General features: G+C 37.9%; 2 protein-coding genes across 2 annotated transcripts; both read right to left on the reverse strand.

Moving 5' to 3' along the window:
• Positions 1-340: 340 nt before the first annotated feature.
• On the reverse strand, positions 341-2,271 carry LOC140874391 (uncharacterized). The gene is made up of 6 exons (XM_073277674.1): positions 2,157-2,271; positions 1,852-2,060; positions 851-1,698; positions 680-758; positions 554-637; positions 341-433 (listed from the first exon to the last, which is right to left on the reverse strand). The coding sequence occupies exons 1-6, from the start codon at positions 2,269-2,271 to the stop codon at positions 341-343; spliced, it is 1,428 nt and encodes a 475-aa protein (XP_073133775.1).
• Positions 2,272-15,375: 13,104 nt separating this feature from the next.
• Positions 15,376-15,966, reverse strand: LOC140874393 (uncharacterized). The gene is made up of 2 exons (XM_073277681.1): positions 15,630-15,966; positions 15,376-15,512 (listed from the first exon to the last, which is right to left on the reverse strand). The coding sequence occupies exons 1-2, from the start codon at positions 15,964-15,966 to the stop codon at positions 15,376-15,378; spliced, it is 474 nt and encodes a 157-aa protein (XP_073133782.1).
• Positions 15,967-16,662: the final 696 nt, after the last annotated feature.

Genomic DNA, 16,662 nt, shown 5'->3' on the forward strand with positions numbered 1-16,662 from the left:
CAATTCATCGGTTAAACATGTGTGCTTAAAAATATTCACTACTGAACCTACGATTTTGCATACCCAATCAAGAGTAAAAATTTTCAAAAATTCAATTTTTTTCTACTTTATCATCATTGGCTAGAAATCATCATCTACTTATGCAGACGAAACAAACAAGAAACACAAACAAACAATGCATGAACTATACGCACATACACAACAAAACAAATGTTATGCAATGAATGCACCCCCCACACTTAGCTAAAGCATTGCCCTTAATGTTTCAGAACACAAAAACACAACAACACAAATAACAAAATGTCAATGAGATGCAAAAGTAAAACAGAAATCCCCTGGTTCAAGTATTGGTGGTGTCGTCCTCTTCGATGTCTGATGGAATAACGGAAAAATCATATTGAAACTTGGACTGCGGAGGTGGCGGCACTCGGTTCTGAAAACAACGAAAAAAAACTAAAATAAAAGGAAAGAACACTGGGTTGCCTCCCAGCCAGCGCTTCTGTTTACAGTCTTTGGTTCCTCATGGTGGTTCATATCCAATTCCCTTGTCCACCTTCACCCACTTGAGAACTTTCACAGTTAATTTTGGTCTCTTCTTTGATTTCCTGGAAATCCTAGGTTCTTCAGCTTCGGGTGCCTATAGATCAGAAAGAGAAATTTTAACAAGTCTTTCTACTACTTCCTTCAACTTACACTCATTCACAACTTTCTTGTGTTCTTGTGACAAGTAGTCATTGATATCAAGATTATTAACAGAACTTTCACAACCAGGTTATTAAAAATATTAAACTTGACAATCTTCCCATCGAATTCCATAGTGAGAGTACCATTATTAACATCTATAACAAACTTTGATGTTTTAAGAAATGGTCTTCCGAGAAAAATTGGGCTCTTCAAATCATTGTTTTTCATGTCAAGCATATAAAAATCAGCAGAAAAAATCAAATTACCAAATTGCACAAGAACATCTTCTATCACACCCCTAGGATAAATAGTAGATCTATCAGCCATCTGGATAACAGTTGCAGTTTCATTCAAAGGCCTTAGTTTTAAGGAAGTATAAACAGAATATGGCAGGACATTAATCGATGCTCCTAAATCTAGCATGTCCGTATCAAGATGAACATCTTCTATTTTACAAGGAATTGAAAACATACCTGGATCCTTGCATTTTTCAGGTGTCTTTCTCCGAATCAGGAGAGAAACCTGTTCTTCTAGTTCAACTTTTTTACATCTCTTCAAATTATGTTGTCTTTTCGCAGCACATAATTCTTTCAAAAACTTAGCATAGCGAGGTACTTGCTTAATATCATCTAACAATGGAATATTTATCTCACATCTAAGAAAAGTTTCATACAACCCCTTAATACCTTCATCTTTCCTAGACTTTTTCAATGCAAGGGGAAAAGGGGCTACATGTTTATACTCAAAAAGAGGAGGAAACATGCCTCTTGGTGTATCCTCGTGATTAAGATCATTCTCCTCTACCTTGGATTCCTTCACATCTTCATTCTGTACAACTTTTTCATTAACCTTCAACTCTCTTCCACTCCTCAAAGTTATGGCACTTACATTTTCTTTTGGATTCAGCACAGTCTGAGATGGTAAACTGTTAGAATGTTTTGCTTCCAATCGGTTAACTGCGATTGCCAACTGTCCGACCTGAGTGTTCAAGTGTTGGATACTTGCTCTCGTTTCCTGTTGAAAATTTAATGTATTAGTTGCAAGATCCTTAACAATGTTTTATAGAAACTCACCAGGCGCTGGAATTTGAGGACGTTGTGGTGGAGGATGATACGGTTTCTTATATGCTTGATTATTTGGTTGCAAGTGAGGTGCAAGCTAATTCACTGGAGGGTTTCCATATCTAAGATTGGGATTATCCTTACAACCTGGATTGTATGTGTTGGAATAAGAATCATACTTCTGGTGTGGTGGCTCGGGAAATCCTCCAGTGGCATTCACTTGTTCGACTGTTTCCTCTTGAAGTATGGGATACATGTCAGTTGAATGCCCCATCTCCGCACAAATTCCACACTTTTTCACATTCTGTCCATTCCCTACAGCCATTTGATGCACAAGAGACGTCAGATCAGTCAGTTGTTGTTCAAGGAAAGAAAAATTTTCCTTATTACTCTTTCAGGGTGAAGAATCACTTCTGTTGGTGCCAAATTGCTGAGAATTGGCAGTCATATTATCTATTAGGTTCCTTGCAGCTTGCGCTGTTTTATCAACAAACACTCTTCCACTGGCCGCATCTAGCATACTCATGTCATGAGGCAACAAACCTTCATAAAAATATTGAATTAAAAAGTTTTCACTTATCTGATGTTGCGGACAGCTAGCACACAGCTTTTTGAACCTCTCCCATTATTGGTGAAGTGACTCTCTTGTATATTGTTTGATGTCATAGATCTCTTTCCTGATGTTTGCTGCTCTATAATCTGGGAAGTACTTCTCCAAAAAAATACTCTTCATATATGTCCAAGTAGTGATGGATCTAGGTGGTAAGTAGTATAGCCAATCCTTCGCAGCATTCTTTTAAAAAAAAAAGAAAATAAAGGCTCTCAGCTAGATTTGCTCCTCCGTTACTCCAAGGGATTTCATTCTTGTGCACACCACATGGAATTCCATCAAGTGCTTGTGCGGATCCTCACCTGCAAGACCATAAAAAGAAGGAAGTAAGTGAATTAATCCGGATATCAACTCGAATGTATCATTATTTTCTAGAGTAGGAAAAGTAATGAATAAAGGTTGTTGATTTAGATCAGGAGTGCCCAATTGTCTCAGACTAAGATTCGCGTTGTCGGCCATTGCTCTTGTAAGATTTTCATCATGTAGCTCGTCCTGTTATTGTTTTCTACGAGCTTTTCTCCTTAGCCTATGCAAAGTTCTTTCTATCTCCGGGTCGTATGAAAATTTCTTCTTCTGAAGATTCACCTGAATGCATTAACAAACCCGAGAAGCAAAGGAGAAAGATAATAATGAAAAGAAAACTAAATGAACACATTCAAATTAAACGCCTTCCCTGGCAGCGGTGCCAAAATTTGGTAACGCTTAGTCGTGTCGCGTCCAAATTACCCAACTCAAATCAGATAAATAAAATATGAAGTAGTGAGAGTAGGGATCATTTCCAAGAGTAAAGTGAAATTTAAGTGTGTTCTTAAAAATACTGAAAATAAGTAGAAGGGGATTTTGAGATTATAAATTATTACTAAAATTTAAAGCAATTTAAAATAAATTTTACCAACTAGCATGAAAGAATTAAAATTAACAAAGAAATCAATTGAAAACAAGCATTGATATCGGTCGACTACACCCTTGAAATTATTCATTCGATCATCGATTATCTGAAAATAATTAATTCTATCGAATATTCATCATTGGAAACTGAATTTCTGTTTCACCTTAATTTTAGTTAACTAGACATAAGCATCCCTTACCAATGAATTAACCCAATGCAATCGATTAAGGTTTAAACTCAAGACAACATGCAAACTAGTAAAACTGATGAACATAGGCAACACATACACAAGCGGATGTATTCAATCTAGTCAATCGTTGTTCCTAATATTTAATAAACTCACAAGCGGACGATTATTAATTTCAGTTGTTTCACAAATTAGATTATTTAAACAATTATGGATTTGAATTTTAATTTAGCAGTAAATTGTATAGCGAAATCCTAGGGTGATCAATCCGAAAATCTCAAATACAAGCATATTAATCGATTCTAAACAACTCTAGATACTCAATTGGAATTAAACAATGAAAAATTGAATCTCACAAATAAATAAATCAAGGGCTTGTCTTCCTCAACCAAGTTCTAAAGCCTAGCCACAACGATTCATGAATTCTCTAGAAGATTTCATCAAATAAAAATTAAATCTAAGAAAAATTAAGAAAACTGAGAAAAACCTAGCCGCCAAAGATGTTCTCCACGTTCTAAGCCTCCAAGTCTGATGATATATCTCTAAATATCGGAATAAAAGTCTTAAATATAGACTAGAGTCCTAAAAAATAAAGTTTCCAAAATTGAAGATTTTTTCCTGAATTACACAGCCCGCTCGATCTATTCTAAGCCTCCAAGTCTGATGATATATCTCTAAATATCGGAATAAAAGTCTTAAATATAGACTAGAGTCCTAAAAAATAAAGTTTCCAAAATTGAAGATTTTTTCCTGAATTACACAGCCCGCTCGATCTATTGAGTTCAGCAGATCGAGCCAGAAAAACTCCGTCTCACAATTTCCATGATGCCCACTTGATCGGTTGAGTTCAGCAGATCGATCGACCAAACTTCTGATTCAATTTTCTAGCCGAAATGTTACATCCTGCACAATAAAATCGGAAGTATGTTATGAAGACAAGATGCATGAAATATGGACACAATACTTCATTAAAACATATAAATGTATGCAAAACAACAACAGAATGATATTTAAATATGCAACATAAACACAACTATCACATATCTCAATCTTCTAGACTCTGGAGCAACTATAAGGAGTCTCGGGCTATTGGAGTAACTCGACGACCAATGCCACTCGATTATAGTCCCCAAAACATCTAATTCAAATGAAATAAAATCATTGGGATCAATATGAATGCAAGTGCAAATCGAATACATTAAAACATAGTCCAAGTAATTCAAGTAAACATGCAAGTATGTGATTTCAGGGAAACTCGAAATCAACTCTGATTCGATATTCATCCCAATCCAATTCGATGTCGACTTATACCTTTCCTTTGATTCGAGATGCTCCAAACCTGGATTAGCGAATGATAATATCATATCAAAACTTATTCGAATAAAAAACAATCGTCAAGAGAGAAAGCAATACTATACCGGATTCAACTCTATCTGCTCAAATTTTGCTAACTCTAGATTTACCAATACTATATCGACATTCAAACTCAAACGAAATACGGCTCAATCCATTCAAACTAATCGATATCCAAAACTCAAACAGGCGGCATAATGGCTATATTTCGATCAACCAAAAACCACAACAACAATATATATACCGAAACCAACTCATACCAACACCAAGTCATCAATATCAACTCAATATCAACAAATCTTAAAACCCCCAATTTTGAATTTATGCCTCAAAAATCATAACAATTCCGAACGACGTTTTTTTTTCGTTTCGACTTCAAATAAACAATATATGCTAGCTCAAGAACAACATATCCAAAAATAATTTGATTCCAACAACATCCGAAAAATGAAGTATAACTGATCGAAGAAATACTTACTATAGAACGAAGCCTTCAATGCCGTGATCGTGAATATATCTTTGGATCTAATTTCTATCGGACGGATCGATCAAAACCGGAGAATAAAAGCTTGAAGAAAAGTTTTTCTTGCTTTAATGGAGGGAATCGGTTTGGAGAAGAAGGAGAAGATGAGGAGGCGCCTAGTCAAGCAAAAGAAGACCAATTGTTATTTAAAAATCCAATTTTGCACTTTAGTCCCTGAAATTCTAAAAATTTCAAAATAGCCCCTGATCAAAAATCAATTCAGCCCTCGAACTTCGAATCTCAGAATATCAATAATAATCTCAATTAATATAAATTTGGGGCGTTACACGATCCATGATGAGTTGGTGTTGGAGTGCCGCCGCATCCTTCGCCAGCAACTTGATTCGGAGAATGTAGTCAAGATGATTGGTCCTCGTGTTCCGGATAGTGATGCTGGATTTCTTGGTGCTGCAAGTGTTTCCGTGCCTCTTGATGATTTTGGCGATATCAAAATTATAGAGGCTTTGAACTCCCTCTAGGGTGATGATGTTCCTGGTGATCTACGATCTTTGTCTTTTGTGTGGGGAGTTGTCTTAGTTGAACTTTGAGTTCTATTTCTTTCTTTTGGACTTAAGTTACCTCAGTTCCTTTTCTGCTCCTGCGAGAGCGATATATTGGTCTTTATATCTTGTACCTGTTTCTTGGATATGGAGTCTGAGTTATACCTTGCCATGGAACTGTGTTAGATATTATTGTTTATTTTGAACTGTTTCATATTTGCCCAAAATATGCATTATTACGATACTTGTCGTTAGTACTTGGGAAGGGATCAATTTCCCAAGGTTCTTTGCGTCCTTGGGAAATCACACACCTACCTCATGGGTGGCAGGTGTTTCCTTGGAATTATAGCTTGCCCGTCTTGACCTCTTATGGTGTCAAAGTACCTTAGCTGGGTTGGCCAAGACTCTTATGCTTTAGGTGAATTTTGTTCTACGACGACCAAGGTCTGGTGATGGTTAGCGTGGTTTTAAGAATATTAATATATCGTGAGTTTAATATGTTGCTTGCTTCGGAGGGGAGGACGCATCGCTTTGAGTAAAAATTTTATTAACATCAAAACTTTATTACAACTACGAGATTATAATTTTGCTGCATCACTGTAAAAAAACCAGCTACAAGTTACTGAAAATATTTCTTCAAGTTTGCAAAGTTTCATGTCCTAGGAAACACTTTCCCATTTGAATGTTGAAGGCAATATGCTCCTTCACGGGAGATTCCGATCACTTTATACGGTCCTTCCCATTTTGGATCCAGTTTTCCTACGGGGCGCAGGACATCGGCTCTTCTCATCACCAGGTCTCCGACTTGAAAAGTTCGTGGTTTTACTCGATGGTTATACACCTTTTCCATTCGTGCTCTGTGTCTTGCGGCTCGTACTGATGCCCCCTTCCTTAACTCATCTATGAGATCCAAAGATGCCCGCAAATTTTGATTGTTTTCTTCCAGGTTGTATTGCTTTATCCTCAATGACTCTTCACCGATCTCTGCAGGAGCAATGGCTTTGGCACGAAAGGCTAAGTTAAATGGAGATTCTCCCATCACGCTACGAGGGGTGGTACGATATGCCCACAATAAGTTAGGTAGTTCATCAACCCACTTTCCTTCGGCCTCTCCGAGTCGCGTCTTGATGTGTTGTAATATTGTCCGGTTAGTTACTTTGGTTTTTCCGTTAGCTTGAGGGTGCCCGACGGAATTAAAGAATTGTTGGATAGACAGTCCTTGACACCATTCTCTCAACTTGGTTCCGGAAAATTGAGTACCATTGTCGGATACCAGCATTCGCGGAATTCCGAAATGGCATATTATATTTTTCCGAGGAAACCAATCACCTCTTTCTCAGAATTTTTTGCAAAAGGCTCTGCTTTGGCCCATTTAGTAAAATAGTCAACGGCCACAATGAGGAACTTCCTTTGGCCAGTTGCAAGGGGAAAAGGTCCTACTAGGTCCATTCCCCATTTGGCGAAAGGTACTGGAATTTTGATTGGTTGAAGCCACGTCGTTGGTTGGTGCTGAATATTAGCGTGCTCCTGACATGGCTTGAATATTTTCACTAACTCAAGTGCATCTTGTCTCATGGATGGCCAGAATTAGCCTTGATGAAGCGCTTTTCCCGCCAACGCCTTTTCGCCCAAGTGGTTTCCACAAATCCCTTTGTGGATTTCTCGCAACACGTAGTTTGCTTGATTAGGAGCAAGACATTTCAGGTATGGTTGGGAGTATCTCCTTTAATATAGTTCTCCGTCTATTATAGTGAATCGAGCGGCTCTTATCATGAGCTTTCTTGCTTTGGCCTGCTTCGGGGGAAGCGCTCCTTCTGACAGGTACTTGATGATCTCGTCCTTCCAACTTGGCTTATCATTATTGGCACAAAGGATGTCAAGAGTTCCCGCTTCTACTTCCTCTTTATCGCATGTGATTAGCGTAATTGTTTTTGTATTAATGCCCATTGCAGAGCTGCCGAATTTTGCCAGTTGATCTGCTATCTCATTTTTGGTTTGAGGCATTTGTTTGATTTCAAAATTCTCCAAACTGATAAGGAGATCCTTTACCCTAGATAAGTATTCCTTCATATTGTCTTCTTTGGCTTCATAAATCCCTTGAAGTTGATTGACTATGAGTTGTGAATCGCTATATGCAATCAGCTTTCTAGTCACAGTCGCCAGAGCTAGTTTTATTCCCATAATGAGGGCTTCATACTCTGCTTCATTATTTGATGTGAGAAACCTAAATTTGATGGCGTACTGAAACTGGTCTCCTTGCGGATTCTCAATTAACACTCCTGCTCCACTCCCTCCAAATGTGGAGGATCCATCTACATGGATCATCAAAGTGGGAGCTGAAACTTCTGCTCTATTGGTTTCCATCTCCACTATAAAGTCTGCTAAAACTTTTGCCTCAATGGTGGGGCGTGGCTGGTATTCAATCTCATTTTCACTTAGCTCAATGCCCCATTTGGTCATCCTACCAGATGCCTGTAGGTTAGAAAATATTTTCTTCAAATGGTGATTTGTTAGTACGACCACCTTGTGGGATAAGAAGTAAGGGCGTAGCTTTCTTCCTGCCACTACTAACCATAAGGCTAACTTCTTGAGGTTAGTGTAGCGAAGCTCGGCTCCTTGCAAAACTTTTATTATGTAGTACACAGGTTTATGTTATCGGTCTCTTTCCACTATTAGGACTATGCTGATTGATTTAGCTGACACTTCCAGGTAGAGCAGCAGAGTATCTCCCTTTTTTGGCTTCACAAGCAATGGTGACGCAGCTAGGTACTTTTTTAAGTCTTCGAAAGCATTCTGGCATTCCTCGTTCCATCAAAAATCTCTCCCTTGCCTTAGGACCTTGAAGAATGAAAACCCTTTGTCAGCTGATCTGAAAATAAAATGGTTCAAGGTGGCCATCCTTCTTGCTAATTCTTGCATCCATTTTATGCTTTTGGGGGGTGCCATGTTTACGATTGCTTTAATTTTCTCAAAATTCGCCTCTATTCCTCGCTGAGAAACAATGTATCCTAAGAATTTTCCTCCTCAAACCCCAAAAGCGCATTTCTCGGGGTTAACCTCATCCTGTACTTCCTCAATATCTCAAAACATTCATTGAGGTCTTCCACATGCTTAAGAGTCATAACGCTTTTTACCAACATATCATCGATATAGACCTCCATACTCGCCCAATCAATTTTTCGAACATTTTGTTTACCAGTCTCTGATATGTGGCACCAGCATTTTTTAACCCGAAAGGCATCACTTCATAGAAATAGATACCTTGATCGGTAATGAAGCTCGTTTTTTCTTGGTCATCGGGATCTAAACCTATCTGGTTGTATCCTTGGTAAGCATCTAGGAAACTGAGCAACTCATATCCGACGGGGAATCAACCAAAAATTATTCACGGTAAGGGAAAGAGATCTTTGGGGCAAGCCTTGTTTAAATTGGTTAAGTCTATGCATAGACGCCACTTACTTCCAGGTTTGGGAACAAGCACCATATTTGCTAGCCACTCGGGATAGGAAACTGGCCTAATATACTTGGTCTTCACAAGTTTTTCTACTTCGACCATAATATGTTTGTTCTTTTCTTCTCCAAAAGATTGTTTCCTTTGTTTTATTGGCTTCATCCTTGGGTCCAAATTAAGGTGATGGAGGGCATATTCATGTGGTATTCCTGGTAAGGGTTCACCTTCCCAGGCGAATACATCCGTGTTTGATAGTTGTGTTTTGTGTTGCATATTTTAATGTCATTTTACTATTGTTTTATGTGCATTCATATGTTTTTAATTAAGTTTTTATTCATATTTTAAGCATCCTGTCTACATAACATGTTCTTGGATTTATTGTGTAGGAAATTATATTTGGCTGAAAAAGTTGCACAGAACTGTTTTCGCTCAATCTGCTGTTTCTTAGTGATCGAGCAGAAGGAAAGATAGATGTGAGGCAGAGAACATCCCGCTCGATCCGCAACTTTCTACTGATCGAGCAGGTGAAGGAGAAAAGATGGAAGATCTGGGCAGAACTATGTGCGGTCGATTGGTCCTTTTCTACCGACTAGTTTTTTATCTTCTCTTGGCGACTAGTTTTTTATCTTCTCTTCTTAGATTTAATTTTATTTCTTGAATTTTTCTTAGGAATTCATGAATTTTAGTGACTAAGTTTTAATTATTGGTAGAGAAAGACAAACCTTTGAAGTTTTATTTATCTTATGAGATTTTTATTTTCATTGTTTAATTTTTATTTGAGTATCAAGAGTTGTTTGGAATTGATTGATATGCTTGTGTGTTTAATTATTGGTTGACTATCTAATAATTTTCTCATACCATCTAAAGCTAAATTAAATATCAAATCCGTAATTATTTGATCCCTCTAATTTGTGAAGAAACTATGATTAATAATTTCCTCTTGTGAATTTGTTAATTCGTAAGAACAACAATTGACTAGAGTAAATACAACCGCGTGTGTTTGTGTTGTCTAGGTTCATCAATTTTACTAGTTTGAATGTTATCTTGAATTTAAATCTTGATCGCTTGTATCTTGATTGATTTATTGGTAAGGGTTAATTTAGAACGCTTGTGTCTAATTAACTAAAAATAAGGTGGGATAGAAATTTAGTTTTCAATGATGAATATTCAATTAGAATTAATTATTTTTAGGGAGTCGATGATCGAGTGAATAACTTCAAGGGTGTATTCGACCGATACCAAGGCATGTTTTAATTAATTGTTTTGTTATTATTTTAATATTACATGCTAGTGATAAAATTTATTTTATTTGCTTTTAATTTTTGTTAGTTAATTCCAAAATCCAAAAATCCATTTTTATTTATTTTCAGTACTTTTTAAGAACATAAATAAATTCCACTTTCCTCGTGGAAACGATCCCTACTCTCGTTATTGCATGTTTATTATTTAATATGAGTTGGGTTAATTTGGGCGTGACACGACTAAGTGCTACCAAATTTTGGCGCCATTGCCGGGGAAGGCGTTTAATTTATTTGTGTTTTATTTTTATTTAATTTATATTTTTCCTCTAGTGCTACTCTGGTTTGTTAATGCTTATAGGTGAATCTTCTGAAGAATAATTTCCCTACGATTCAGAGATAGAGAGAACATTCCACATAAGAAAGAAGAAGTCTCGAAGAAGATTAGAAGAGGAAGAAGAATTTCGAATTGAAGATTCTAGAGAAGAGATGGCTGCAAAAGCAAATCTTAACTTGAGACAGTTGGGCATCCCCGATCGGAATCAGCAGCCCTTATGCATAACATTTCCTACTCTAGAAGCTAATGCTACTTTCGAGTTAAAATCTGGAACTAATAGATTTACTGCCTTTTTTTCATGGTCTTCAAGGTGAGGATCCCCATAAGCATCTGATGGAATTTCACGTCGTATGCACAAACATGAAACCACATGGAGTAACAGAGGAGCAGATCCAATTGAGAGCCTTTCCTTTTTCCTTGAAGAATGCTGCAAAGGATTGGCTATATTATTTACCTCCTTGATCCATCACAACCTGGACAGAAATTAAGAGAATCTTTCCGGAGAAATATTTCCCAGCTTCAAGAGCAGCGAATATCACAAAATAAATATATGGCATCAAGCAACAGATGGGGGAATCACTTCATGAATACTGGGAAAGGTTCAAAAAGCTTTGTGCTAGCTATCTGCAACATCAGATAAGTGAAAACCTTTTAATTCAATATTGCTATAAAGGTTTGTTGGATCATGACAGGAGCATGTTAGATGCAGCCAATGGAGGAGTTTTTGTGGACAAAAATCCACGATATGCAAGGAACTTGATCTAGAATATGGCTGTCAATTCTCAGCAATTTGGTACCAATAGAAGTGATCATGCACCCAGAAGGAGTAATGAGGTAAATGTTTCTTCTCTTGAGCAACAATTGATTGAACTGACGTCTCTTGTGCGTCAAATGGCTATAGGGAATGGACATAATGTGAAGATATGTGAAATTTTGCACTGCAATGGGACATGCAACTGACATGTGTCCCACACTTCAAGAGAAAACGGTCGAGCAAGTGCCACATGAGGATTTCCAGGGCCACCACAGAGAAATTATGATCCTTACTCAAATACATACAATTTAGGTTGGAAGGATCATCCAAACCTCAGATATGGAAATCCTGCAATGAACCAGCCTGCAACTCACGTGAAGCCGAATAATCAAGCATATAGGCAATCGTATCCTCCACAACAGCAGCGTCCTCAAATTCCATCGCCTGGTGAGTTTTTATAAAATATTGTTAAGGATATTGCAACTAATACTTTGAATTTTAACAAAAAACGAGAGCAAGTATCCAAAACTTGAACACTCAGGTGGGGCATTTGGCAACCACAATTAATAGGTTGGAGGCACAACATTCTAACAGTTTGCCATCACAGATAGTGGTGAATCCAAAAGAAAATGTAAGTGCAATCACTTTAAGGAGTGGAAGAGAGTTGAAGATTCAATAGAAAGTGGCACCATCATCATCAAAGAAGGGAGCTGAGAAGGAATCCAAAGTCGAGGAGGATGAGAGCGTTCAAAAAGACACACCAAAAGGTAAGTTTTCTCCCCTTTCTGACCGTACCCCCAATCCCCATTTCCCCTTGCGTTGAAAGAGTCTAGAAAGAATGAAGGTATTAAGGAGCTGTATGACACTTTTCGTAGATGTGAGGTAAATATCCCTTTTTTAGATGCTATCAAACAAGTACCTCGCTATGCTAAATTTTTGAAAGAATTATGTGCTGCGAAAAGAAAAAAAAAATTGAAGGGATGCCAAAAAGTTGAATTAGGATAACAGGTTTCTGTTGTGATTCAGAGAAAGATACATGCAAAATGCAAGGATCCAGGTATGTTTTTGATTCCTTGTAAGATAGGAGATGTTCATCTTGATACGACCATGTTAGATTTAGGAGCATCGATTAATGTAATGTCATATTCGACTTATGCTTACTTAAAACTAGGGCCCTTGAATGAAACTGCAATTGTAATTCAGATGGCTGATAGGTCTACTATTTATCCTAGGGGTGTGCTCGAGGATATTCTTGTGAAAGTTGATAAATTGTTCTTTTTTGCTGATTTTATGTGCTTGACATGAAAACTAATGATTTGAACAGTCCAATTTTGCTAGGAAGACCATTTCTAAAAACTTCAGAGTCTGTCATAGATGTAAATAATGATACTCTCACTATGGAATTGGATGGGGAGATTGTTAAGTTTAATTTTTTTGATACCCTAAAATTTCCTAGTGGTGAAAGTGTTGTTAATAATCTTGATATCAATGATCACTTGTCACAAGAAAACAAAAAAGTTGTGAATGAGGATAAAATAAAGAAGGTTAATGCAAGACCTGCTGAGAATTCTTATGCTAAAATTTTTCTTTCTGATTTGCAGGCATCTAAAACTGAGCCAAAACATCCTCCAGATCGAGCAAAAAGAATACCAATGGGAAAAGGGAAAAATCATCAAGAGATTGGAATCACCAAAAAATCGAAGGAGAGAAAGCATAGACAAAAGTTAACTGCAAAACTGCTCAAGTGGGTGAAGGTAGACAAAAGAACCAGATATGAACCACCATGAGTAGCTGAAGCATGCAGTCGAGCCGAAGACTGTAAAAAGAGGCGCTGACTGGGAGGCAACCCAGTGTTTTCTTTCCTTTATTTTTATTTTTATTTTTATGTTTATTTTTTATTATCTTTTTCTAATCCCCATACCCACCATCTTCTCAGTTTCAATTCGCCACTCCTGTGATTCTACCAGACGTAGAAGAGGATGAGCAAGCCAACACATGAACCAGGGAGTTTTGTTTTGCATTTGCATTTAGTGTTCGTTTTTGTTTATTGCGTCTTTGTCTTCATGTTTGTGTTTATGTTTCTAGAGCATTGAGAGCAATACTTTAGATAAGTGTGTGTGTGTGTGGGGGGGGGGGGGGAGGGGGGGGGGGTTCATTCATTGTTTGTCATTTTGTTTTGCATTCTTATTGTTTAGTTCTATGCATATAGTTCATGAAATGTCTCTTGTCGTTGTTTTGTGTTTGTTTCGTATGCATAAGTAGGATGATGATTACTAGCCTATGATGAAGAAGTTGTTAAAATTGTTTTTGCTAAAATTTTTGCTCTTGATTGGACATGAGAACCGTAGGTTGATTAGTGAATATTTTGAGCATACATGTTTAACCAGTGAATTGTAGAAATATATTAGATGATATTGGTGTCTGTTGGACCATTGCACGACAATAGGTGTTTGTGGATCCTGATAGTGTTTTTGAATCCTGGTGATCTTTTTAACATAGCACGTACAATCTTGGGCGCACCTGTTGAAATACTTTTTATGAAAATTTTAAGAAAATGAAATTAACTCTATCCGGGTTATGAGTAAGAGGTTGAAATCCTAATCATCTTGTTCTTGACTAATTATGTGGATTAAATGGGGTGAAAAAAATTAAAAGAACAATTCCATCCGGGCTTGGAAAGTGATTGAAATTCTATTCACTGTTCCATAGCTAAGTTTGCAGATTCCATGGGATTGTAGCTCCATCCGAGCTATAGACGAGGGGATTGAAATTAAAATCCTATCTTAGTTATAGTTAAGTATGCGGGTAATTATTGGGTCTTAAGAAAAACCGGATGCAAAAATCCGGAGGTGCGTAATTATATCTCAAGAGAGTTGTGTTTTGTTTAAAGATTGTTGGGAGGAAGAGGCTCTTGATGGTGATGCTTACACTGATGTGTCATAGGTCGGCGAACAGTCTTGAAACTATGTCTTTTGAAATTGCATGTAGCTGGGATAACATGACACACACACACACACGTTCACACCTGATTGGTGGTATATCATGGAAGCTCAAGATTCGTGAAATTGTTTTTGTATGGTGTAACTTCTCTAAGGCTATGTTGTTCATGATCCGTCCGTGCTTATATTTTTGTTATGTTTGCATATTGTTTTTGCATAACTTGCTCGAGGGCGAGCAAGGTTTAAGTGTGGGGAAATTTGATAGTTGTGTTTTGTGTTGCATATTTTAATGTCATTTTACTATTGTTTTACATGAATTAATATGTTTTTAATTAAGTTTTATTAATATTTTAAGCATCCTGTATACATAACATGTTCCTGGGTTTATTGTGTAGAAAATGATATTTGGTTGAAAAAGTTGCACATAATCGTTTCCGCTCGATCTGTTGTTTCTTACCGATCTAGCAGAAGGAGAGATAGATGTGAGGCAGCCTTCTTTTCTGAGTTGATTTTTCATCCACCCTTGACCTTTTATTGCAGGTGGTTGGGTCTCTCGCAGGATGTTGGCATGACACTTGCGAGCCAACCTACTATCACCAATGGCTTCTCCAAGTCCCTCAGACGTGGAAATTTCAACTTCATATGATAAGTTGATCCTATTTCTTGGAACATGTTCAGACTTGGGCGTCCCAGTATTACGTTGTATGCAGAGGATGCGTTTACTACCAAGAACTTTGCCATTTTTGTAACTCTTCTCGGATAAGATCCTAGTGAGAGAGGAAGTGTGATCTCTCCTAGTGCTTCCACTACTTTTCCAAATCCAACTAAAGGGGTGTTGATGGGAGTTAGCTACGCAGTGTCTATCCCCATTTTAACAAATGCATTATGGAAAATGATATCTGCTGAAGTGCCTGAGTCAACCAGCATCTTTTTCACCCAGAAGTTGGAGATTGTAGCGGAGATAACCAGTGCGTCATTGTGCTCAACTAGAGGGAATTCCATATCTGACTAAGTGAATGACATTTTCTTTGATATTTTTGACACTTCACACACGACTTGGGCTTGGTCATGGTGAGGATAGTGATTCCCCTTGGAAGCATTACGTAGAAGAGTCTTTCTTGCTCTATTTGAATCTCTGCAAGTTGGCCCCCCGGTTATAACAGCGATAACTCCTCCAGTTGGCATGTTCTCATGGAAGTCTCCATTTTGTTTCCCTGACTTCTCGTGATTTTTCGAGATTTCCCTATTTTGACGGTCCTCATGGGTCTTGCTGTCTCGCTGTTGGTGGTGAGACTTACTCACAAAGTCTTTTAGATAACCACGTTTAATCAACTTCTCGATTTTGGCTCTCAAACTAAAACAGTCTTCAGTAGAATGTCCTTTGTCTTTGTGAAAGTGGCAATACTCGTCAGATTTTTTCCGCTTTGGGTTGTCTTTCATTGGCCGTGGGGTTGCAGCAGGCCTTGATTTTCCGCAAATAGGGGTACCTGCTGAAGGCGAGGGCCTTGGAATCCTCGTCTTTTCTCTTTTCGTCCCTCTCTTGGTTTCTCTTCCTCCTTTTTCCTCGTTCCTAAGTAGCGTGGCTCGATAGTCTCCTCAATGCTTATGTACTTTTCAGCTCTTTCCAGTAGCTCTTCCAAGGTACTAGGGGGTTTTCCTGCTATGGATTCCTTAAATTTCCGATGGCGGATATTTTGTTGCATAATCCCCGCTAGTATATCATGATTGACATGTGGGACCTCGTGAACAGCCTGAGTTAAGCATTGCATGAATTCCCTCAAGCTCTCACCCTCTTTTTGCACGACTGAGAATAGGTACGACGCAGTCTTAGGGTATTTTTGATTGATGGAAAACTGATGGAGAAAACGCTGGGTAAGTTGTTCCAAGATTGCAATGGTTTCTGCTGGGAGTTTATTGAACCATGCTAGTGCCCGATCAGTCAGCGTAGTCCGGAAGATCTTGCAATACGCAACATCGCTGAAGTCATATAGGTCGGCTTTTGCACAAAACCTATCTAGGTGATCTTGAGGATCTCCTGAACCATCATACTCTGGAAGATTTGATATTTTCACTCCAGCTGTCAGTACCTCGGCTAAGATGGCAGTAGTGAACGGGCTGTGCCGGGCTGGTAAGATT

Source organism: Henckelia pumila, chromosome 1 (genome assembly GCF_033568475.1).
Source record: "Henckelia pumila isolate YLH828 chromosome 1, ASM3356847v2, whole genome shotgun sequence".
NCBI lineage: Eukaryota > Viridiplantae > Streptophyta > Magnoliopsida > Lamiales > Gesneriaceae > Henckelia > Henckelia pumila.